Here is a 24,400-nt window from a genome sequence, read left to right on the forward strand (position 1 = left end):
ATTTCGCATCTACATCCCAATAATATCATTCAAAAACATGCCAGTTTCCACATCTACATGTATCTGGTTCTACCTTTCTACCGCCTCTCTTGACTGTTCCACTCCCTCGAAATTGACAGATTTCTTGTCTGTCATTTAGTAATGGATGAGCAGAAATGTCCTCCAGTTAAATATTGGGAAGAGCTAAACCAGTGTATTTGGTCCTCACCACAAAATCCATTCCCTAGCCACTGCCTCCATCCCCCGCCCTGGCAATTGCCTGAGCCACACCTTGGTGTCATATTTAACCCTGAATGAGTTTCTGGTCATGTATCTGAGCTATCACTAAGATTGTCTTTTTCCATCTCAGTAACATTGCCCAACTTTGCCCCTGCCTCAGATCATCTGCAACTGAGACTCTTATTCATGCCAATTGTACCTCTAGATTTGAGTTTTTTTTTATTCATTTATGGGATATGGGCATCGCTGGCAAGGCCAATATTTATTGTCCATCTGCAATTGCCCTTGAGAAGGTGGTAGTGAGCTAACTTTTTGAACTGCTGCACTCCATGTGGTGTAGGTACACCCACAGTGCTGTTAGAAAGCTCATTCCAGGAATTTGACCCAGCAACAGTGAAGGAATGGCAATATATTTCCAAGTCAGGATGGTGAGTGGCTTGGAGGGCAACTTCCAGATGGTGGTGTTCCTATGTATCTGCTGCTCTTGTCCTTCTAGATGGTAGTGGTTGTGGGTTTGGAAGGTGCTGTCTAAGGAGGCTTGTGAGTTCCTGGAGTGCAACTTGTAGATGGTACACACTGCTGCCACCGTGCATTGGTGGTGGAGGGAGTGAATGTATGTGGATATGGTGCCAATCAAGCAGGCTGCTATGTCCTGGATGGTGTTGAGCATCTTGAGTTTGTTGGAACTGCATTCATCTAGGTAAGTGGAGAGTATTCCATCACACTCCTGACTTGTGCCTTGTAGATGGTGGACAGGCTTTGGGGAGTCAGGAGGTGGTTTACTCGCTGCAGGATTCCTAGCCTCTGACCTGCTCATGTAGCCACAGTATTGATATGGCTAGTCCAGTTCAGTTTCTGGTCAATAGTAACCCCCAGGATGTTGATAGTGGAGGATTCAGTGATGGTAATGCCATTGAACATCAAGGAGCAATGGTTAAATTCTCTATTGTTGGAGATGGTCATTGCCTGGCACTTGTGTGGTGTGAATGTTATTTGCCACTTATCAGCCTAAGTCTAGATATTGTCCAGGTCTTGCTGCATTTGCACATGGGCTACTTCAACATCTGAGGAGTTGTGAATGGTGCTGAACATTGTGCAATCATCAGCCAATATCCCCACTTTTGACCTAATGGTGATAGGATGGACATTGATGAAGCAGTTGAAATGGTTGGGCCTCGGACACTAATCTGATGTAATGACTTGATGGACAGGTTTCAACAAGAAATGGATAACCTTATTAAAGAGAGCTTTTCAGGTGCTACATGCTTGATCAGGACTCTCATCAGAAAGCCCCACCACCCTGTCCCCCTGCCTGGATTGCCCGCATTTAGGGATCATTGTTCTGAGCCTCCCAGAACACCACATGATCCCTGATAGACAGTAGGAGAGTCTATACCCACAGTTACTACATTTCCTCCCCTTTTTGTCATTTTTTTTACAATTTCTATTTACAAGAAACATTGAATATCCAATAACATATACACATATACAACTTCAGGTGATTAAAAAGCAAGCCTCTGAGGTAATCTCCTGATATGGCGAGAGTGGTGTAGCTCTAACACTTGAGGTTCTTCAACAGGATCGACAGGATCTGGAACATCAACATGAGACACTTCTTTAGAAAGTGGCAGTTCACGGTTTGGCAACACGACAGAGACCTCAGCATGTCTATTCCAGGTCGACCTGGCACCTCAGGATTTGACATTTTGATGTTAATCACAGGCAGAATAGTTGGTTGTTGGAATGACTCTCTAACACGAATATGATCTACGTGCTTGCGAATAATTCTAACTTCCACTTGTACTTGGAAAGATAATGGATCAGACTCTGAGATAATGGTTCCAGGAACCCAACAAGTCCAGTTCCGAAATTTCGCACAAATACTGTGTGACCTACACTGAATGTGTATGCTTTGCTGTGCATATCGTGATTCAATTTTTGATTACACTGATTCTGCTCTACCTTCCCCTCTAAATTTAGAAACACCAGACTTGATCGTGCATGTAGGTGACATTTCATCAATAATTCAGATGGTGTTGAACCCGTTGTCGAATGTGACATTGTATGATCACTGAGAAGAAAGCAGCAAAGCTGAGATTCTCGATTCCCTTCTGATAATCTTTTCTTACCAGACTTGAACGTTTGTACAGCTCTCTCAGCTAAATGATTGGATGAGGGATGGTAAGGGGCTATTTTAATATGTCTGATTCCATTCAGATTGATGAATTTCTGAAACTCTTTACTGGTAAAGGCTGTACCATTATCAGAAACGACGATTTCAGGTAGGCCATGTATGCTAAAACAGTGACGCAGCTTCTTGACAGTTGTGCTTGATGTTGGTGATTTGACTTCATATAGATCCATCCATTTTGATTGTTCATCTATAATCAACAAAAACATGGTACCCAAGAATGGTCCTACATAAATAATGTGTAGCCTAACCCAAGGTCGACCAGGCCACTCCCACGGATGCAGGGGAGCTGAAATAGGCAACTTCTGTTGTTGCTGACAATGGAGACAGTGCTTGACCATACTTTCAATGTCAATGTTAATGCTTGGCCACCAGACATAGCTTTGCGCAAGCATTTTCATCTTTGATATGCACGGATGCGTACTGTGAAGCTTTGTCAAGAGTGGTTCCCTTCCTTGTGATGAGACGACAACTCTTGACCCCTGCAACAAAATTCCATCTTGACAGCTTAACCCTGTGCTTCTGGCATGGAATGGTCTCAAACCTTCAGGTATAGGCAAATTTGACCATCATTGCAAAACAAAGTTTCTGACTTTTGACAATATTGTATCTCTGTTTGTCCAATTTTGAATTTGCTTCACACACACAGGTGAAGAATCCAGGAAATTCAGTAACACCACAACTTCTTGTGGAACAGGAGCATGTACAATACTATCTGGTAATGGGAGACGACTGAGTACATCCATATTTGCAATATGTAAGCCAGAGCGGTACATAAAAGCATACTCATACGCAGATAATATCAGAGCCCAACTTTGTATTCTTGCTGAGGCTATTGGTGGAACGGCCTTATCTTCACTGAATAAACCCATTTATGCCCTGACACAATGGTGAAATGTTGTCCATGTAGGTACAGGTGGAGTTTCTTCACTCCGAATACGACCAATAAACCTTCCTTTTCTAACTGGGAATAACCCTTCTCGGCTGTGGAGAGGGTTCTCGAGACATAGCCAATGGGCCTTTCTGATACATTTTCCATTCTATGTGATAACATGGCTCCTACACCATTAGGAGAGGCATCACATGTTAATACCAACTCTTTTGATGGGTCGTAGTGTACCAATAAACATGACGAATGCAACAGTTTCTTTTCTTTCAGAAAGGCTTCTTCCTGTTGTGAATTCCATAACCAACGGTGATTCTTTTTTAACAAGTGTAATGATGCTAACACAGTTGATAAGTTAGGCAAGAAGTGTCATACGCAGGAAGGACTCAGTTACATTGGACGGAGAGGGCGCATCTTTTATTGCCCAAACTTCCTCTTCGACCGGATGCAAACCCATGGCATCCACCCTGTGGCCCAGGTAAGTAACTTCTGGCGCTTGAAATGTGCATTTTTCCTTCTTTAATCATATGCCAGCTTCCATGAAACTTCTTAGCATCTCCTCCAAGTTGGCCAAGCGTTCGGTCTCGGTTGACCCTGTGATCAGAACATCATCTGGGTAAACTACCACTCGGGGAAGACCTTGAAAAAGACTCTTCATTGTTCTCTGGAAGATAGCACGTGCTGACGATACTCCAAAGAGTGGGCGAGTGTACTGATAAAGACCCTTGTGTGTGTTTATAGTCACATATTCTATCGATGTACTATCCTGTTCTAATTGTTGGTAGGTGTGGCTCATGCCCAATTTTGTAAAGGACTTGCTTCCAGCCAGCTTTGCATATAAGTCATCTATCTTTGGAATGGGGTCCTTGTCTGGTTTTACTGCCTTATCACGGTCAATTTATAGTCCCAACAAATGTGTCTGGTTTGGTCAGGCTTAACCACTGGAACTATGGGTACTGCTCATTCCAAGAATTGGACAGGTTGGATGATGCCCAGTTTTTCTAACCGGCACAGTTCTGATCCACCTTCTCCTTCAATGTATAAGGCACAGGACTGGCCCTAAAGAAATGTGATGTCACCTGAGGATCCACATATATCTTGGCCTGCATGCCTTTTAACTTCCCTAATTCATCCTGAAATACCCTGTCATATTTCCTTAGCAGTTCAGGAACTCCTCCTGTTTTCAGGTGAAATATCTCAGACCAGCCAAGCTTGATCTTCTGTAACCAGTCTCACCCTAAAAGACTGGGTCCTTCTCCTTTCACTATTATCAAGGGCAGTTGGGCTGTCAGTTGCCTGTAAGGCACTGGTGCTGTGGAGATTCCCTTTACCTGAATAGATTCTCCAGTGTATGTCTTTAATTTAGCAGTTGTCCGCTCCAGGTTTATTGGCTGTCTACCCTCGTTAAGGTATTTGAAAGTGTGCTCTCCCACCACTGCAGTTGAGATCCACTGTATCCAACTCCATTAATAGTGCCTTCTCATTAACCTGGATTGTGACAGTGATAGGTTCAGTTTTTACAGTGGTTACATTATACAGGGAATAAATGACAGTGTTGACAGCTTCAGGTTCTGCTGTATTTTCTAATTCAGTAATGTTGGTTTGCTGCTTTATGGGCTGTTTCGACTTTGCCCTGCATTGCCTTACTACATGACCATTCTTATGGCAGTAATGGCATTCTGCCTCCTTCAATTTATAAGTGTCCAGTCCATGGTCATCTTCACCTCTATAATAAATTAACCTTGGAGTCACTGCTGAAGTGTTTCTACTCAGCCTTTTCATGTTTCTAACATTGGACGTTGCCTCTCTCTTCGATGCTGTGGGTCTGATTTTCGTGCCACACTTGGCGCTAGGTTCCTGCCCCACATGAAGAACAGCGCCATGTTGTATGTGGTGCAAATCCTGCAAGTCTCTTGCAGCGCTTTCCATGGCGAGGGAGATTCCTAGGGCGCACTTAATATCGATGTCAATCTTGGCGAGTTAGCAGCGCTGAATGGTGACGTCCTGAACTCCACAGACTAATCAGTCCCGCAGCATCTCATTTAATGTGTCCCTGAAGTCGCAGTGTTCTGTCAACTGCTTAAGGTTCACTACATAGGTTGCAATGGGCTCTCCCGGGGCCCTAACTCTGGAATTAAACTTAAAATGTTGCATTATTATAGGTGGATTTGGATGAAAATCCATTTTCACAAGGTCCACTAATTCATTATAGGACTTAGAATTGGGCACGCTCGGGGCCGTCAGGTTGTGAATGAGATTGTATGTCTCACTGCCACATACACACAAAAGGATGGCTTTCTGTGTTTCCTCCACGGTAATTTCATTCTCTAAGAAATAAAAGCCAGGGCGTTCTATATACTGGCTCCAGTCTTCCATAGTTGCATCATAAGGATCGATTCTGCCGAGAGTGGCGTGATTGGTGAGTAATGTTTTCATTTTCTTAAGATTCGATGTACTCACGTTAACAAGGCGAGGTGCAGTGTCGGAGCTATTTTACCCTCGCAGCCAAATGTAATGACTTGATAGAGCGGACAGGTTTCAACAAGAAACAGATAACCTTATTACAGAGAGCTTTTGAGGTGCTACATGCTTGATCAGGACTCTTGTCAGGCAGACCCTCCCCCCTGGATTGCATACGCTTAGGGCTCACTGGTCGGAGCCTCCCAGAACATCACATGACCTCTGATAGACAACAGGAGAGGCTATACCCACAGTTACTACACCTGAGGGGATACTCTACCACACTCCTGACCATCCTCCCACATTCTACACTCGGTAAACTTCCAAATCTCTGCTGTCTACATCCTATCTTGCACCGAATTCTGTCCACCCATTGCCCCCGTGATCGTTGACCTACACCGGCTCCCTGTTAAATAATGCCTGGATTTTAAAACTCTCATCCCACCCCAATAATCTGCTCCAGCTCCACAACTCCCCAAGATATCTGTGCTCTCCTTATTTTGACCTCATGAGCATGCTTGATTTTAATCTCTGCATCTTTGGTGGCTGTGCCTTCAGATGCCTGGTCCATAAGCTCTGGAATTCCCTCCAGAAACCTCTCCGCTTCTCTATTTTGCTTTGTTTCTTTAAGACACTCTTAAGACCTATCTCTGTGACCAAGCTTTTGGCCATTTGTCCAAATATCCCCTTCTGTGGCTCGGCATCATATTTTGTTTCATAATGCCTTTGTGAAGCGGCTTAGGATGTTTTATTATGTTAAGGGCGCAATATAAAAACAATTTGTTGTTATAACTTAATTTAAATGAAAATCCATGTATGTAATTAAATATTTTAAAGTTATTTTATTTTAGAAAACATTAGTTTCAATTAACGTCAATAGATGTCAGTGTAACACCGTTCAACAGTTATAAGATTGATGATTTTACAGGTCTGCTATCACAATATTCCCACAACGAACAGATGGCAACCATGATTTCAGAATCTGGAACAGCCAGCTGATACGATATGCTGGGTATAAACAACCTGATGGCTCAGTCATTGGAGACCCTGCCTCTGTGGAGCTAACTGAGGTCCAGTATATCAAAGAACAGTTTGTTTCAACTTATGTTATTTAGTCATATTTATGGATGTTTCCATACTGCTTCTCTGAATGTTATATTTTCTCTGTGGATTATTATTGATGCAGATTTGTATGCAACAAGGTTGGAAAGGACCTAAAGGTTGCTTTGACATCCTCCCCCTTTTGCTTCAAGCCAATGGGAATGACCCTGAACTATTTGAGATACCCCCAGAACTGATCTTGGAAGTACCTTTCAGGCATCCTAAGTACGTACAGCTTTGTTGAGAACAGTTTTTGTAAAACATTTATCATTTGATTATTTACAATTCAAATATTGTTTTAGCTTCCGTTATGAAGCATGAAATTTACCTGAGTTTTCAAATGAACATTTTTGATTAATATTACAGTTAATTCCAATTGGGTGCAGTTTGTTATCCATAAACATTGATTTCACTCCAAATTATATTTAAAAGTAGCCACATTTGTTCATTTAGCTGCAGTAATTTTTTTCCACACTTTGGCCATTAGACTTGCTGTTACTCGGTGGGAACCCAAATAAAGTGCAGTTTCCACGTGGAACAGGGCATAAAATGTGGCATTGATTGCTATGTCTCCCAGAAAATGGAAAGGAGAAGTGATGGGTAGGGTCAATAGTTTCTGGTGGCTCTGAGTATCTAGCTACAGGTGCCATTCGTAGCCTGTCTGAGAGCCATCTGCATTCCTGTCTCAGTCCAGGCAGCAAGAGTGTGGGTGAAGAAAGGGGTTGATAAGTATGAAAGAGGGGGCTATTTACTCAAATAAAATAACAAAAACCTAGAATCATAATACAACAGCTAAAAAAAGTTGAGTCTTCTGGTTTCTGCTCGCATTTCTGTAACCTTTGGAATGTCCTTTAGGTTCGAATGGTTTAAAGATCTGAACTTGAAGTGGTATGGCCTACCAGCCGTTTCAAACATGCTTCTGGATATTGGAGGCTTTGAGTTTACAGCCTGTCCTTTCAGTGGATGGTATGTGGGAACAGAAATCGGAGTCCGTAACTTCTGCGATGCCGCTCGATATTATGTTCTAGAGGTAACTTCTATTTCCTTTTTAGAACAACATAGAAATGTTTCTGCTGACCATTACCTTTATCACAGGGTGAAACGAATGACCTTTTAAAAATAGAATATTGAACATTTATGTAGCGCCTTTTATGATCTCAGGACATTCCAAAGCACTTTACTTAAAACCTATCTCTTTGACCAAGTTTTGGCCATTTGAATTATTTTTGGAAATACAACCCTGCCATTGTTTTGCACACATCCAGCTTATAAAATGTAGTCGATGTTAAATTTCTGCTTTGAAGCATTATTAATAGAAAGTTATATTTCTAAATATGAAAGGACAATTTGCTTTAATTCAAGACTACTAAATCATTTACACACCTTCGGCCAAGGGCAGGATTTTCCGGCCCTAATACTGGCAGGCATTGTCGTGGGTGGGACAGGAAAATTTGGAGAGCCGTTAAAAGCCAACAGCTCTCCAAATTTTCCCATCCTGCCCACAACGATGCCCACTTATGTCGGGCCCAGAAAATCCTGCCCCATGTCTTTCACTTACGCTACAGCATGTAATTTTAACAGACATCACTCCACCGTTCGGTTGGCTCCAGAAATCAGAGATTCATTGATTTCTTGTGGATATTGTGCTTACTTAGATCCTTTCAAAGATTCACTTGTTGCTGAAATCTCATTTTGAACCTTAACTCAGCTCCATAATGCCTCATATGTGGTCGTGACTCCTAAGGGTGACATTTCTCAGTACCAGCCAATTCATATTCTTTCCAGATGTTGGACAAACCAGATTATTCTAAACCTCATAGCACAAGAGTGCACATTCAGGGAATGTGAACAAATGGCACAGGTTTTACAGTGAATTTCAAATGATTTGAATTAATATATGCAACCAAGCAAAGCAGCAAAAAATGACCAATAGCTATCGTCCAAAAAAAAGCTGACAATCTCAAAAGATCCATGAATATAAAAGTTTTACTTGTGTTTGTGAATAATAGCGTGCCATAGATATTTTCATGGTTCAGTGGCACCGGTTATTCCCATAAACAGTCGAAGCAACTTACTTTTCTGGAAGTTGCCTCATATTGCTCTGCCTACTTGTGCAACAGGATAACCGAAGGGTGTAAGGTTACAAAGGTTATCATTCTCAAGCAGCTAACTATCTTTTGCATGTGTACTTCTTCAATCTCTTTGAAAGTAGGCCAACTAAACACTTGGTGCGGCAAGACTAATCACAAATCATTAAACTATTTTATTTCCCAGTGAGTGACCATGTAGAGCAACAGCTATTATCAAATCGCTGAAAAAGAGATATTTTGTTAAAGCTTCGGCATGTCACTTTTTCAGCAATACTCAAGTTCTGTATGACCAAATGGCTATTTATTATCAAAATCTTTTAGTTCAATCAGTAAACCTACTTTCACATAAAGATATAAAGTAAAAGGCATGAGTGGGTCATCGTTGTTGACTTTCTAACGTTACTTCAGTGGCTGCACTTCAAAACTACTTAATTGGCTGTAAAGTGTTGTGGGAAATCCTGAGGTCATGAATGGAGCTAAATAAATGCAAGCCTTTCTTTTTTAAAACAAAATGACTCTTAACTATTAATCCAGAATCATTGACATTTTGAGCTTACTTAAAGTTTTTGCAGTGCTCTGTTTAAAGTCTTCGCCTTACAACCTTCCTATACAAAACACTTTTCTCTATCTCTCTCTCTTGCTCTGTTTATCTCTCCCTTGTTGACATGCAGACATTTCGCATTAAATGACTTGCCAGAGCAATTGGTAGAAAGTGTTTTTAAAAATGTTGCTCTTGGATGTGAGCATTTACTCCACATTCTTAACTGCCTTAGGAAGGTGATGGTAGGCTGTATCCTGGAACTCCTGCAGTCCTTGTGGCAATGGTGCTCCCATGATGGTGTTAGGTAGGGAATTCCAGGCTGTTTTCCCAGTGACAATGAAGGAACAGTGATGCATGCTTATGTCAGGATGGTGCATGAAATGGGATTGATAGTATTCCCACAGCATTGCTGCTTTTGTCCCTTTTCATGGTAGAAGTTGCAAGGGAGAGCTTTTGAAATAATCTCGATTAGTTGCTGCAGTTGATTCTGTAAGTGGTGGAACTAATGAATATTGATATTCTTGGCAATGGCAGGAACACCGATCAAGTGGAACTTTTTTTGTCAGACTACTCGAGTGTTGTTGTAGCTACAAACATCCGGACCAATGTTCATTCACACTCCTGATTTGAGCCCTGTAAATGATAAAGCTTCTTTGAATTCTCATGACATAACCCATTCATCACTGAATATCCCTTGTAGTAAGTAAGTAAGGCAGTAAATAGGCCCCTGTCAGCATTGCCCAGATCCTGAATATAAGAAAATAAAAGGTAAACTGAATGCCTCCTTTCTGTGCTTTGAAATCTACTGTACTCTTACTAATTATTAATGTAGCTCTTCATATTTCCCTTGGATGTTGACTCTTCCAATGCAATGGTGTAGGTTCTCTCCCCAGTTACTGTTCGGTAACAAAGGGACTGCCATTTTCAGCATGTAAACAAATTGAAAATCTCTTTCACAGTTGAGGAAAATGACTGAACACAACCAGTCACTCACAAATAGGCCAACGGGACACATCATAAATTTCAGTAGTACATTGCCAAATGATCCTAAACATGGGAATCTCAGTATAATTTTTAATATTAAGCAAAACTCATCACTGCTCCAACTTTACTCGCTATTTTATTACCAAGCACTAGTAATTCTGCAAGCACAATTTATCAATGTGGAAACAAAGCAGGTTAATTCACTCATGCCAGAATACATCCTCCTTATTTTTGAAAATGAATTCTCTTTAAAGACTGCCTTTCAGCACCTTTTCTTTTAAATATTCTTTCATGGGATGTGGGTGTCGCTGGCTAGGCCAGCATTTATTGCCCATCCCTAATTGTCCTTGAGAAGGTGGTGGTGAGTGGCCTTCTTGAACTTCTGCAGTCCATGCAGTGTATGTGCAACCACAATGCTCTTAGGGAGGGAGTTCCAGGATTTTGACCCAGTGACAGTGGAGGATCAGATTTATTTTACTTATTTATTTTTGTTGTAATGTGCCTTTAATGGATAGCGAAATGCCATCACTTTAAGGGAAGCCTGTGTCACGTGATCCGGCCTCAGTTTCACTTTGGCCTTGAGCAGAACACAGCACACACAGCTCTGCAGCTCTGATGTCCTCCAGTTTCTATCCATGTATCTATGTTCAAGGTCCCTGTTTTTAATAAATGAACCCACAATGTGTTTGCACAATCCCTCATGAGTGATTGGTGCCTTTTATATCATTACAATACACGCACCATGGTGTTCATCAGTGGTTCCTTCTAAATGACATAGAGCTCAGCCTGGCAGCAAGATTAAATACAGATGTGAACCACATGAAGAGCTTCAGACATGCTACATGGCATGCAACGAACATGACAGACAGACAGAGCACAACGAAGTCGGAGAGTAATCACAGAATAGTGACTGCACAGAAAGGCTTTGAAGACACTGCAGAGATAGTACACAAATATAGAGCTGGTAAGCAGATCGATCCCTCGTGGGGAGATTGTAGCACATCAGTTCAGTGAGTGGGAGAGCGCGTCGAGAGGACTATCACTGGGTTAGTTCAGACAGGAAAGGCAAGTGACCAAGGTGTGGGCTGGATTGAGAGCAAGTGAGGGAGAGTCAAACAAAACAAAAGCAAAACCATCATAAAAATCAGGCCAGAGAAGGTTGCGATTATTACAGGGGTGGCAGGGGGAGCTTTAGAAAAGCGCATGAAAGCAGCTACAGCGACGTTTATCCCAGATACTATAGGAAAAGGAAGGTCAAGAGGATAATGTTAAAATGTTCACAAAATTCCCCAGTTGATGCCTTTAAGGGATAGCAACATGCCATCACATTAAGGGAAGTGTGTCATGTGATCCATCCTCAGTTTCATTTCAGCCTAGAGCAGAACACAGCGCACACAGCTCTGCAGCCCTGATGTCTTCAAGCTTTCAGTCATGTATATATGTACAATGTGCTTGTTCTTAATAAATGAACCCAAAGTGCATTTGTACAATCCCCTGTGACCGATTGGTTCCTTTTATATCATTACAACATACTGGAAAATTTTATGCAAATTATTTTGAGATAAATACCAAATATACCTGTAACTGCAACTCTCAAAAATCTTTGGCTCATCATGAAACGTTCTTTCCCCATGTTTATGTGTAAGCAACAGTGGGAGAACCCAATGTCCAATGGGGTCTGACAGCTCCAGTTCCACCATCCAACTGATCTGATTGGGTCTGACAGCCATCTTTCAACTGATATAATAGACAACACAGACAATCTTCAATTCTGCTGAACACTAACAAGCTGGAGTTGGAATGTTGACTGTCAGCTTAAAGCTGGTAAATCTGGAAGTGAATCTGGAAACGATACCGACCGGTTGATGTATTTTCTGTTGCCCCACAAACGTAAATTGCTCCGCTTGACTGCTTCAAGCACCATATCCCTATTTGCTATTCACTGCCAAAGGCCTGCTGAAGATTACTGAAGCTGGGCTAACAAAGTTTGTGTTCTGTAAGTTTTTCTTAAAAACTGTTTTATCACAAACAGTTGAGTTAAATTACATCATCCTGGTCCAAAACCAATTTGGTCTGCAAGCAGCACCACTTGTATAAATGTTTTCATTCTCTGTGGTGTCTAATTAAGATACCTCACTCAATATACTCAGAAAGCTGATTCCTCTGTAACTGCTGCTTTTCGCTCTTTGAAGATTTGTGTTATTGAGGATGTGTAATATTCCTGAGAAAATTTATTTGACCAATAGAAAACGCCTACAATATGCCCTTGAGTACTGTTAAAGTGGATTGACAGGATGGTGACGTCAGGATGCACACCTGACATCACAGCGCATCATTTTACGCTCTGGTGATTGGACCCTGCTCCTGCTTGCCGAGCTGAAGATTCTGCCCATTGTCACGCTGCGCTGATGGGTGAAGTTTGGTAGCACTAGTGCTTACGGGACAGAGTCATACTCTCTGGGTGCACTTACCAGAAAGCTGCATAGGGGCAACCATGCCTGCTGCCCATTAAAGCTAAAGAATGGAAAAGTGCTCATTGTGCTCTCACAGTTTCTTGATAATGTCTCCTGGTTTTGGTTAACAAGAACACTATATTCGGATTTACACTGTTAGGTCAATGTAAACAAAGAAATTGCAGATTTGGGAGGGCAATGGATTCCTAAGAATTGGGGGATCTTTCAACATGTGTAGTGGGCAGTAGCGGAACAGTTGTCTTTTCTACATTCCACCTAATTTTTCTTTCCATTGCAGTCAATTCACAATTGCTTGTTTTATATCTTTGTCTGTTTTACAGCCATGTCTCATCATAATATACTAACCACAAAGTTGCTCCATTCCAGACAACCATTTCAAGCAGATCTAAATGGAAGTTGCAGCTTGAGGCAATGTTGAAGTAATAGCTGCATAGTGAGATTTTCATGCTACATTTCAAATGGGTTAGGTGTGAACACAGTGTGAAGCTGTTTGTACAACAGAAGCACAGTCTCCTTTGGCCATTTTGGATTCTTTACCAGTGACATGGATGACAAAAATTTAAGCTGTGTACTAGAGTTATTCCCAAAATGAAGCAGCCGCTTTGCTGTTAAACATTGGAGCTATCGGTGGATATGGTGAGTGTACATAGGGCTCCGAAAGTGGGACAGGGGCATTAGGGATGCCCCGGGTGAGGGGGCCCAAACTTCAGAAGCTCCTTTCTGTTCCAATAGAAATGGTGCCCCAATACATCATGTTCCCTGCCACTAGAGAGGTTGGCTGGCTTGTGTGTTTCATAGTCAAACTGCCAGAAGTCCACTTGTAAGTGGACAGTTCATTCCCCCCTCTCCCCCTACCATGGCCAATGGTGTCCATTCCATTTCACACACTTCTGCTGTCACCCTTCACACCCATGATAGGGTCCCCCTTGTCCACCCCTTCCACCCCACCAGCCTCCAGGCACAATGGTTCACTCTGTGCCACTTCTGCCACCCCCAGTGTGATACCACCACCAAACACACCCCCTCCCCTCCCCACGCCTTTCAGCATCCCTCCATGACCCTGATACATTCCTTAATTGCCCCAATGCTTCTTCTTTCCTTGACACTCTTCCATGCAAGCACAGAAGATGCAACAAGAGATTTAACCTCCTCCCTCCTCACTGTCCAAGACATCAAACATTACTTCCAGCTGAAGCAGTGATTTACCTGTTCTTGTTTTAGTTTGGTATATTGTATTTGCTGATCATGATGTGGCCTCGCTTACATTGGTCCCTTCAAGATTGAGTGATTGCTTTACAGAACATGTCCATTCAGTTGGCAGCGTGACCTTGAGCTTCCAGGTGCCTGCATTTTAATTCTGACTTTGGTCCCACTCAGACCTCTCTCTCTCTCTCTCTCCTCAGCCTCTGACATTGTTCTAATAAAACTCAACACAGGCACAAGGGGCACACCTCAACTTTCGATTCATCACTTCACAGCCTACTGGGCTCAACAGTGAAATCAACAATTTCAACTGATAACCCCTTGCCTCATTTTGTTTCCTCCTTCTTTACTGGTTTTGGTTTTTCTCTTTTTTTGCTTAGAGACAGCAGATGTGCATGATTCTGCCATTCACACCTCCTCTAGGCTCACCTTTTGTCTCTTTACTTCTCCCACTACCACTCCTTTCAACTTGCACCATGAACCTATTTGTCATTTCACCTTTCCTGCCTTCCACTCTTTCATGGACCTCCTTTTTAAAAATTGTTTTCACACTCTCCCGTTTTATTTGATTAAAATTTATTACATCTCTAACTTTTACTAGTTTTGATAATAGGTCATTGACCTGAAATGTTAGACTGGGCTTTTGTGGAAGATCCGGGAAAGTTGAATTCCTGACTCAGAGACCCTTCCCCTTTAAAGAGACGCCCACTCAAGATATTTCTGTTCCAGGGAGGTGGGGGCAAAATGGAATCAGACACGCTGCCTCTGTGTCAGGCCCAAGTTGGCAACAGAGGCAGATGACGAGGTCCGCAGACTGGAACACCCACCTCTGTTTATGGAGACATCAGTCCCATTGCAATAATGAATATCAGGCCCTCAAGCCCTCACCCCCCCACCTACCCACCAAGCCCCTCATAACCTCTACATGCCAACTCATACCCGTACATGCCCCCTTATACTCTCCCTGCTGCCTCCAAGCCCCTCATAGCCCCCGTTTTTCCATTTATTTTCCATTTCTCCTCATTTATCCTGCCACTCATCCAATATCCAATATGGACAGCCTTCAGGGTATCTTTGAAATGCACATTAGAAAATAAACTTCTAACAATCTAATCAAGCTGTCATTCAAACACATTTCATACTGAAAAAAGCTCTCATTCATAAAAACTGCTCACATTAAATCCCCTCACATCAATCTGTTGTAAAAGCAAAGATTTACTCACTTCCAACATCAAAGACAGATAATCCTTTAATAACCTATTAAACTTGTCAATCAAAATGTGAACACTGCCCCTGCTGAGATAAATGGTGCACAAACTTTTGAAACTCAGCCAAGCGTTCATAAGAGACTCAGCTGTCAAAACAAATCCTAAGAAATATAAAAAATGCAGTCTATTGAAGCTGAAAAACCAGATGGCCTTTTTTACCTAAGCTACACTAGATGTCCTGTCAATCAAAGCAGTCAAGGAGCGGTGGCTGTTCTATTTCTTTGTAAGTGAAATCTGCTGAAGGTTCTATTTTCAATTTAAATGGACTCTGAGCATTTAATTCATTTCAGATTATTACAGTAGTGATAGTAAGCAGTGTTTTCTTTGCTTTTGAATGCATAAAAACACTTTTCCAAATGGGAAAAGTACTCTAATGCACTTCAACAATTACATACTGCTGATCAATGTAATGGCCAACTTACCTGTGCAGATCAGGGTCTTAAAATCAATCATTGCAGTAAAAACACATCTATCTTACAGCATTTAAATACTGAATCTGAAAAACTTTTTTAATGTTTCAAAGCCTCTCAATGAAAGAATCCTAGGAGCAGATAAGTGTTTAATTTTGGTTCTGCACTTGGGCCAGGGGCTCCCCCATGGTTCACGACTCCTCTGAGAGGCTGTGAACTACATATTCTTACAAATGGGGCTTAAGTCCACTAAAATTGCACAGCACATGGGTGTTGAACTGGCCATCCCCACAATGGAGATGACAAGGGCGGGAGTGCTGGTATGGGTCGACTGCCTGCATCCTTAACCTACGCTGGTGAAAATTGCTGGGAATGGGGGTGGAAATCCCTGAATCTAGTCCTATCCACCATTTCTGAACAGCTCCCGAGTTGGCCCAATTTAGCAAAAATCCAGCCATTAACTCTTTCCACAGATGCTGCCTTGCCTGCTGCGTGTTTTCACCATTTCCTGTTTTTATTTCAGATTTCCAGTATTTACAGTAGTTTGCTTTAGCATCCTGTAATGTTCCATGTCAGCTAAATTAGGATAAGGTTATGCTTAGCAGAGTTTGGATGAACACAAGTGTATGGAGAGTGGAAGGTGGGACACCTGGCCGGAAGAATATTAGAAACACCCATTCACAAAAATGTGTCTATAAAGTAGGAATGATGTTGACAGTATGCTTATAAGGTTTGCTAATAGATTATGCACTCCAGAAACTTTCATTCTCTATGTGGGCTAGTGCTTGATATGCCATTAAATTTTGCTAGATGTAAAGTTCTGTTGGAATGACAGTGCCCCAATCATGAAGAGGCTTCAGAAAACCACAAGTTTTTTGGTTTTTTCCAAATTTGTTACCTCCCTTTTTCTCTTAAAGGTTCTGCCCCGTGCTGCCATTTCACTCTACAGGAGGATTTTAAGAAGCTTCAAGGCGATTTAGACAAGTTGAGTGAGTGGACAAATACATGGCAGATGCAGTATAACATGGATAAGTGTGAAGGTATCCACTTCGGTCGGAAAAACAGACTGGCAGAGTATTACTTAAATGGTGATAGATTGGGAAATGTTGATGTACAAAGGGGCCTGGGTGTCGTTGTACACCAATCACTGAAAGCAAGCCTGCAGGTACAGCAAGCAGTTAGGAAGGCAAATGGTATGTTGGCCTGCATTGCAAGAGGGCTTAAGTACAGGAAGAAGGATGTCTTACTATAGCTGTACAGGGCCTTGGTGAGACCACGCCTAGAGTATTGTGTGCAGTTTTTGGTCTCCTTACCGAAGAAAGGATATACTTGCCATGGAGGAAGTGCAGCGAAGGTTCACCAGACTGATTCCTGGGATGGCAGGATTGTCGTATGAGGAGAAACTGGGTCGACTAGGCCTGTATTCACTGGAGTTTAAAAGAACAAGAGGGGATCTCATTGAAACATAAAATTCTGACAGGGCGGGACAGACTGGATGCAGGGATGATGTTTCCTCTGGCTGGGGGGGTTTAGAACACAGGGCTACAGTCTCAAGATACGGGGTAGCTGATTTAGGACTGAGATGAGGAAAAACTTTATCACTCAAAAGGTGGTGAACCTATGGAATTTCCTACCACAGAAGACTGTGGAGGCCAAGTCACTGAATATATTCAAGAAGGAAATAGATAGATTTCTAGACTCTAATGACATCAAAGGGTATGAGGAGAGAGCGGGAGTATGGCATTAAGATAGAGGATCAGCCATGATCATATTGAATGGCAGAGCAGGCTCGAAGGGCCGAATGACCTACTCCAGCTCCTATTTTTCTAAGTTTCTAAGTTTTCAAGTAGAAAATCTTCATGACTAAACCAAGACGTGAATACTAGTAGTTTGTTCAACTATGGAGGCATTAAAACCAAATACATTCCAATCCTTACCCAGTGTCCATATAAACATACTTTCAGCAAGAAGGTTCAGATGGCATTTTGGACGAGAATCAAGATTGATTTTCATCACAGCACGCATTCTTATTGTTGACCTGTTTGAATTCAATGAACTTAGCACAGACTGAATCCGAAACTCTTCTATTCCACGTGGTGGAATTTCGCAGCAACTAGTGTTCATACCAAATGAGCCATCAGGAAGTTACACATTGCTCCTCTGTATGCAGTGTGAACAAACCAAGCAAAAACAATGGAAACAAGGAAGCTTTCTCTGTGTTTCTCGTTCATACATACAGAAAAAAGTGATCAAAGTTTATCATAAAGCAGAAATAAATCACTGTACCTATTTATTTCCTGCTGTTAGTCCTTGTTTGTGCTCTCAGTTTCTCAGATTTTCTCCTTGCTGCTCTTCACCTTTCCTGATTCTTCCAACTTTTCTTAGTTTCCATTGTTTATGTTTCCTTTGCTTAGTTTTGCTTCTCTTTTGTTTCTCCATGGTTAACTGCTCAAGAGGCTTTCCATGACCGGACACCAAACTGCATCCTGTGCAATGTTCAACAAATGGTCAAGATTTTTCAAGAACCCTATCTTAGATATTTTCAGAAAATTTTAGATAATCTTGGCACCTATAATTGAAGTTTGACCATGATTAAAAATCATTTCCACATATGGATTTGAATTTGCTTGCACGGAATATTGTAATCAAATTAGTTAGGGGTTTCCTTTGGTAATATTTGACTGAGCCCTTAAAATAATTTCATTATTTATTTATTTAGCATGTGCATAGTCACAAAGCCAATCAATAGCTTTGTCAGTTGTTAGATGTAGTTCTTTGAGTCCGTTTTCAAGTTTAGTCAGCAAGCACTCCTTGACAATGCGAATTGTTGCTTGGGCTGCACCACTTCTACAGCCTGGATGATCTTGCTGACCCCACTGATGTTGAGTGGCTGCAAAGAGGCCTTGGCCAGTCCAGAAACAGTTTAAAAGGGCCACTGTCGATGACACCAATGATCCTCCTCGGAATTCAACACTTGAATTGCACTTGAAGAATCCCAGTATCATGGAATCAAAAGCTGCCAGCAATATGAAAATAATTTCATTGAATGGTTGCTAATAAACATACAGAAAGGTGAAAAATGACCATCAGACAATGGTTGCCTCACCAATTATGCAGTGAAACCTAATACACTACCCATCCAATTGCTAGTGTTTAATTTGCTATTAACAGGAAGGGGTTATTAAATTATTTGCATATTATTATCTTGCAGAATGTTGCAAAACAAATGGGACTTGACACTAGAAAGACATCTTCCCTTTGGAAAGATCAAGCATTAGTTGAAATAAATATTGCTGTCCTCCACAGCTTTCAGGTAAGTACAAGCTTCATATAATGCAATTTCTTTCAAATAAATATACAGATTATGTGCTCATTGAAAGTTTTTTCTGCCTGTTTAGTCTGATAAAGTGACAATTGTGGATCACCACTCTGCTATGGAATCCTTCATGAAACACATGGAAAATGAGTATAGATGTCGAGGGGGGTGCCCTGCAGACTGGGTGTGGATTGTTCCCCCGATGTCAGGAAGTATCACGCCAGTGTTCCATCAAGAGATCCTAAACTATCAGCTAAGCCCATCATTTGAGTATCAAGTAGGCCATTGAGAATAATATAGTTTCCTTTACCTGTCTTTTCCATATTAGCTTCTGACCAAATAATTAAGCTTACTTTTTATTTCCTAGTTCTTTATCAGTAATTCTTGATGCTTTGTGAATTAGAGTATATATTATTTAAGATCAACGCATTACTCACCTACATCAATAAGACATGGAAACCAAAGGGAAGTCATTTTCCTATTGTCAAGATAGGGAAGCCTCAAGTGTTGAATGTTGTCTTACTAAATGCAGCTGCCTTATATCCTCAATTCTCAGGGTAAGTGATGCAAATCTAGTGTATTAGAATTGAGTAGACATCTGCTATTAAGTTGTGAAGATGTGATTCCATCATCTGGGAAATGTGACAATGAAGTGCTGGACTTGAAAGCACTAACCACAATGAATGGAACTTATCAGAAGCGTTTCAGTTACTATTGTTAGATCACATAGCAAAAACAGAGATAGATATATTCGGAAGAGAAGTACAATGAATAGATTTCATGTTCGTGGAGCTGCTAGGCTAGTTTGCAGTTAATTGTTGCTCAGAGACTGTGCCCTCTTGGTAGCCATGTTTTGCAATTTGTACACTGTTGCACAGGCAAAAGAAGCACATGCTACAATGTCCTTCAATAATTCGTACCATTAAGTGGTTTGAGGAGTAGCATAAATCAAGGCCTCATGATCCAGATGACTTCATCCAAGACAGAAACTAAAACAAGCATCATTGAACAAATTGCAAAGCCACACCTATAGTTGAATGAATTTTCTTTTAAAACTTGTAAGCAATTTATTGGTTAGACATTTTTTTTAAATGGGATATTGTGAGAAGCAAATAGAATTTTACATTGAACCTTTCCTTTCATGTCCCCAGTATGTCCTTTCATGTCCCCAGTATTTCCTAAAATGCCAACAATATACTTTTAAAAAAAATGTAGTCACTCTTATTTTGTAGATAAATGTAATGAGCATAATGCATGCTGAGGCCCCACAAACAATGATGTTTTGATTTACCAGTTAATCTGTTTTGGTGGTGTTGGGTGAAGACGCTGGAAAAACTCTAAGGCATCAGGATATAATCTGAAATGGGAAATTACAGCAGGAAATTATTCTACAACCTTCACCTTGCACAATTTAACAAAACAGTTTGAGTAATAGCCTTGGCAACATATCAGTTGGCAATGCTGTAGATCATTAGCTCATTGTGCAGGAGGACAGGAAGGATTTTGGGCAGATGTGGAAAGTGGTGGGACATTGCAATACACTAATCATGGGCCCTAACTTCCTCAGGGTGGTAATCAGTGTAGGATTGGCACTCTGTGCCCAATTACTAATGTTAAATTCCTTCCGTGCCTGTCTCGCCTGACCTTCTGGCTCAGGCCAGGCGAGATCCAGGCCCAGCGTTGAAGTCCAGCTCCGTTGAAGTGAAGGAGGACACACCTCTTTTTTACAGCACTAGCTTCTGTAAATCAGATAAGTTAATAGGTCCATTGGAATTGACAGGCCAGGGAGAAGGTAAGAGTCTTAAGGTAAGTAGATAAGAACTGGGGGGAGGGGTGGGGGGTCCGTCGGTGGGGGGTGGGGGGGGGGATGAATCTCTGGAGTGGGGGAATCAGACCTCATGGGGAGGGTCGGACCTCAGGAGTGGGGGTGGGGAAGGGTGGGGTGGGTCGGACCTCGGTGAGGGGAGGGTTGGACCTCGGGGGTTGGGGGGGTGTTGGATCTTGGGAAGGTGGAGGGATTGGACCTCAGGAGTGGTCAGACCTCAGGGTGTGGGTAAATTGGGGGGTGATCGGATCTTGGTTTCAAGAGAGGTTCCCCAGTACATCTTTGGGGTGCGCCCCTAATCCGACGCTGGGAAGCTCGAAAGTTACAGCCCTATGAGGATCTTCACATTCCAAAGTTGGATTATTTGATTGGAAGAAAGGAAACTTGCTGGGCTGGGCACTTGGCATGCACCTCTCCCGCTGGTTATTACTATCTTGTCTATATTGCTATCCTAGGTGGGCATTAATTGCCTACTTAAGGGCCTCAAGTGGCGCAATGGCATGCATGGCACCCAATGCCACCCCTATTGCTGGTAAAATTGTGGTGGGGTAGGGGCAGGTAAGCAGCGGGCCCTCCCACTTTCAACCCCAGGGGGAGCATATAATCAAGGCCGTAGTAACTGTTCTAATGTAGGAAGTATGACAGTGAATTTGCACACAGCAAGGTCCCGGAACAAAACACTAAGATAATGGTCAGATAATCTGCTTTAGCCATGTTGTTGGAGGAATAAATATTGTCCAGGATACTGGGCAGACCACGCTGTGTTTTGAAATTGTGCAGTAGTTTTTTTTGCATCAACTTAGGGCCTCACCTTAAAATCTGATCTGAACATTGGCACCTCTGACAGTGCAGCACTTCCTTAATACTGCACTGGAGCCTTGGCCCAGATTGTGCACGCGGGTCTTTGGAGTGGGATTTGAACCCATAACCTTCTGATGCTTTCTGAGTGTGCTACCATGAGCCAATTAAGGGTGACTTGTCTTTTGGCCTTGTGCTTTCAGTAATTCTGTTCAAAAAAATAAAGATGTCAGTTATTCTGCTACTTTGTTGTTAAGATATTTCTCAAGGTTTTGATCTCAAATATTAGGAGGGAAAATGAAACAAAACATAATTTGTATGGCATTCTGTGGAATGCACTTTCCTGATTCATCACGTTTCAAGTTCATCTCCAACAGGATTCACAAGCAAGATAGGAAGGAAGATTCTTTCAAAAGAAGCACTAAAGCAGTTTCAGTTTAAAATATAGGTGGATAATCTTAAACAAGTACAGGGGGTGATTTAGATGAAAGTTAAACATGTCAAAGAAATTCTCAGCAGATATTGTTATCTCAGGTACCAGGGCTGCAGAAACTTTCAGAGTGAAGGAAAGAAAAGGAAGATAGGCTGAGAGAAACAAAACTGAAATAGGAAAGCAAAATACTGTGGATGCTGGAAATCTGAAATAAGAAACAAAAATGAACTGGATGAGGACATAAATGAGAAGCAGCAGAAATAATAAGCGACAGAGAATCAGAGTCAGCAAAAGAGGACCATAAACAAATGAGAAGGAATGGGGAGCTGGGCATGAGAATAATGAACAGGATTTAAAGGTGGTTGATTCGCAGCCCCAATAATCTGATTATTAAGCAGTTTTTGCAAACTTAAAGCAGAGCTTTGATCACATCCATATCTAACATGTGGCTAGTAACAGCCATCTCAAATGAGAGAAGCTGAGAAACAAAAACTAGAATCAATGTGAAAGTAAATAGTAAATTAACCTTAAAGATTCCTTTATGTACAGGAGTGAGATTGGATAAATTATAGATTTTTTTTTTATTTGTTCATGGGATGTGGGTGTTGCTGTTTCATGGTTATCATCAGACTTTTAATTCCAGATTTTTATTGAATTTAAATTTTGCTTTTTGCCATGGTGGGATTCAGACCCAGGTCCCCAGAGTATTACCTTGGGTCCCTGGAATACCAGTCCAGTGACAGTACCACTATGCCACCACCTCCCCCATTCCATTTCATTATAATATAAGAGATAAAGCAGTGATTCTTAAATATTTGTGTTTCTTTAAACTTGTTTTTCCTGAAAATTTGTTGCCCTGATAGTTACCCTCACAGTTTGCTCCCAATTGTATTACCTTAAGAAGCAGTTCTGACTTTCTAACCTTTTGACTTCTAATGAATTAGTAATAAGTTATTCAATATTTGTCTAACCCACATGAGGACATCTGTATTTTGGCACCATTACACGCTCTCAGTGCTTTAATTCATGCGTATGCTGTCCAAAGGGCCCTATATCTCCCATGGTCAGTAGGGTTTATATGATTACCACAAATTTACTACCTCACAAAGCATCAGGAGTTCAAATTATTGAAAGTATTGGTGGTGATCTAAAAACATATGTTTGTTAAAACAAATTAAGTAAATGAAGTAACACTCCACATTTGACAAATCATGTCTCATTAACACCTAACATGTTTTGGTGAAGTTTTGAGTAGGTTTGATATCATCATGCATCGTGCAAGTATTTAACAACAGAGCCAAAAGGCACTGTTTTAAATGTTGTTCCAGGCCTACATGATGCATAATGCCACCTCAAAGGTAACCTTTCCACTGTGACCTGATTAAAACCTGACTAGACATTATCTATTAGTAACGCCAGGAGATTTGTTATGCTGCCAGAGTGAAAGCTAATTGAGATGTCCCTGGAGAACCTATAACATGTTGCTCGTGAGTTCTAGCCCTGTGAAATAACCCCAGAATTGAAATCCCTTGCCAATACCATATTTTATGCATCATTTCATGTTCATAGATCAACTGGATTAACTGTTGTTTCCAATGCAGGCAGATCCCTGGTTGAATCATGTGTGGAAAGGAGTTAATGGAACTCCCACTAAAAAGAGAGCCATTGGATTTAAAAAGCTAGCAAAGTAAGTTTATTGTATTCAACACACCATAGTTTATTGGAGCCGTATAGTGTAAGAAATATTAAAATATGTTGCTCAATAGTTGATTTAGATTTAGCAGTTATATTTCAGTACATACTATCTATTTGTGACCGTGTCCAAAATAACTTTGTCTAGTTTTTGTTTGGTGGCTGTTCCTTTAAATCCAGTCATTAGCAGTGTGAATTGAACAAGTGACAGCCAGAATCGTGGTCCAAGGTCGAATCACGACAATGTTTGCAAGTTTCATTAGCCACAGGTTTGTGAGAGGAATAATTCAAACTTAAATAATGCTGTATGACTGAGGTCTTGGTTTTAAATTTGAGTGAGTGATCATTCAAAATCTAGGAAGCCCTGGGAACCCTCTCTGCGATGTAAATAAGCTCTTTGAACTGGAGAGTTCATTTGAACCTATCTGAGAAGGAAGCAGTCAGGTTGAAATTTCTCAGAAAGAGAAGGAATTGGTTTGAAACTTACAAGAGAGCGTTTATGTTAATGC

At 41.4% G+C, this 24,400-nt stretch overlaps 1 protein-coding gene across 1 annotated transcript in view; it reads left to right on the forward strand.

The window, feature by feature from the left end:
- The window catches only part of LOC144687205 (nitric oxide synthase 1-like), a 79,749-nt gene that overhangs the window by 21,547 nt on the left and 33,802 nt on the right, over nt 1-24,400 (forward strand). Inside the window, 6 exon segments of the mRNA XM_078552967.1 lie at nt 6,685-6,826; nt 6,943-7,082; nt 7,713-7,887; nt 19,039-19,140; nt 19,226-19,420; nt 23,801-23,932. Of these exon segments, the coding sequence (XP_078409093.1) occupies nt 6,685-6,826; nt 6,943-7,082; nt 7,713-7,887; nt 19,039-19,140; nt 19,226-19,420; nt 23,801-23,932 (886 nt within the window).

This window comes from Cetorhinus maximus, chromosome 12 (genome assembly GCF_964194155.1).
Source record: "Cetorhinus maximus chromosome 12, sCetMax3.hap1.1, whole genome shotgun sequence".
In the NCBI taxonomy this organism is placed as follows: Eukaryota; Metazoa; Chordata; class Chondrichthyes; order Lamniformes; family Cetorhinidae; genus Cetorhinus; species Cetorhinus maximus.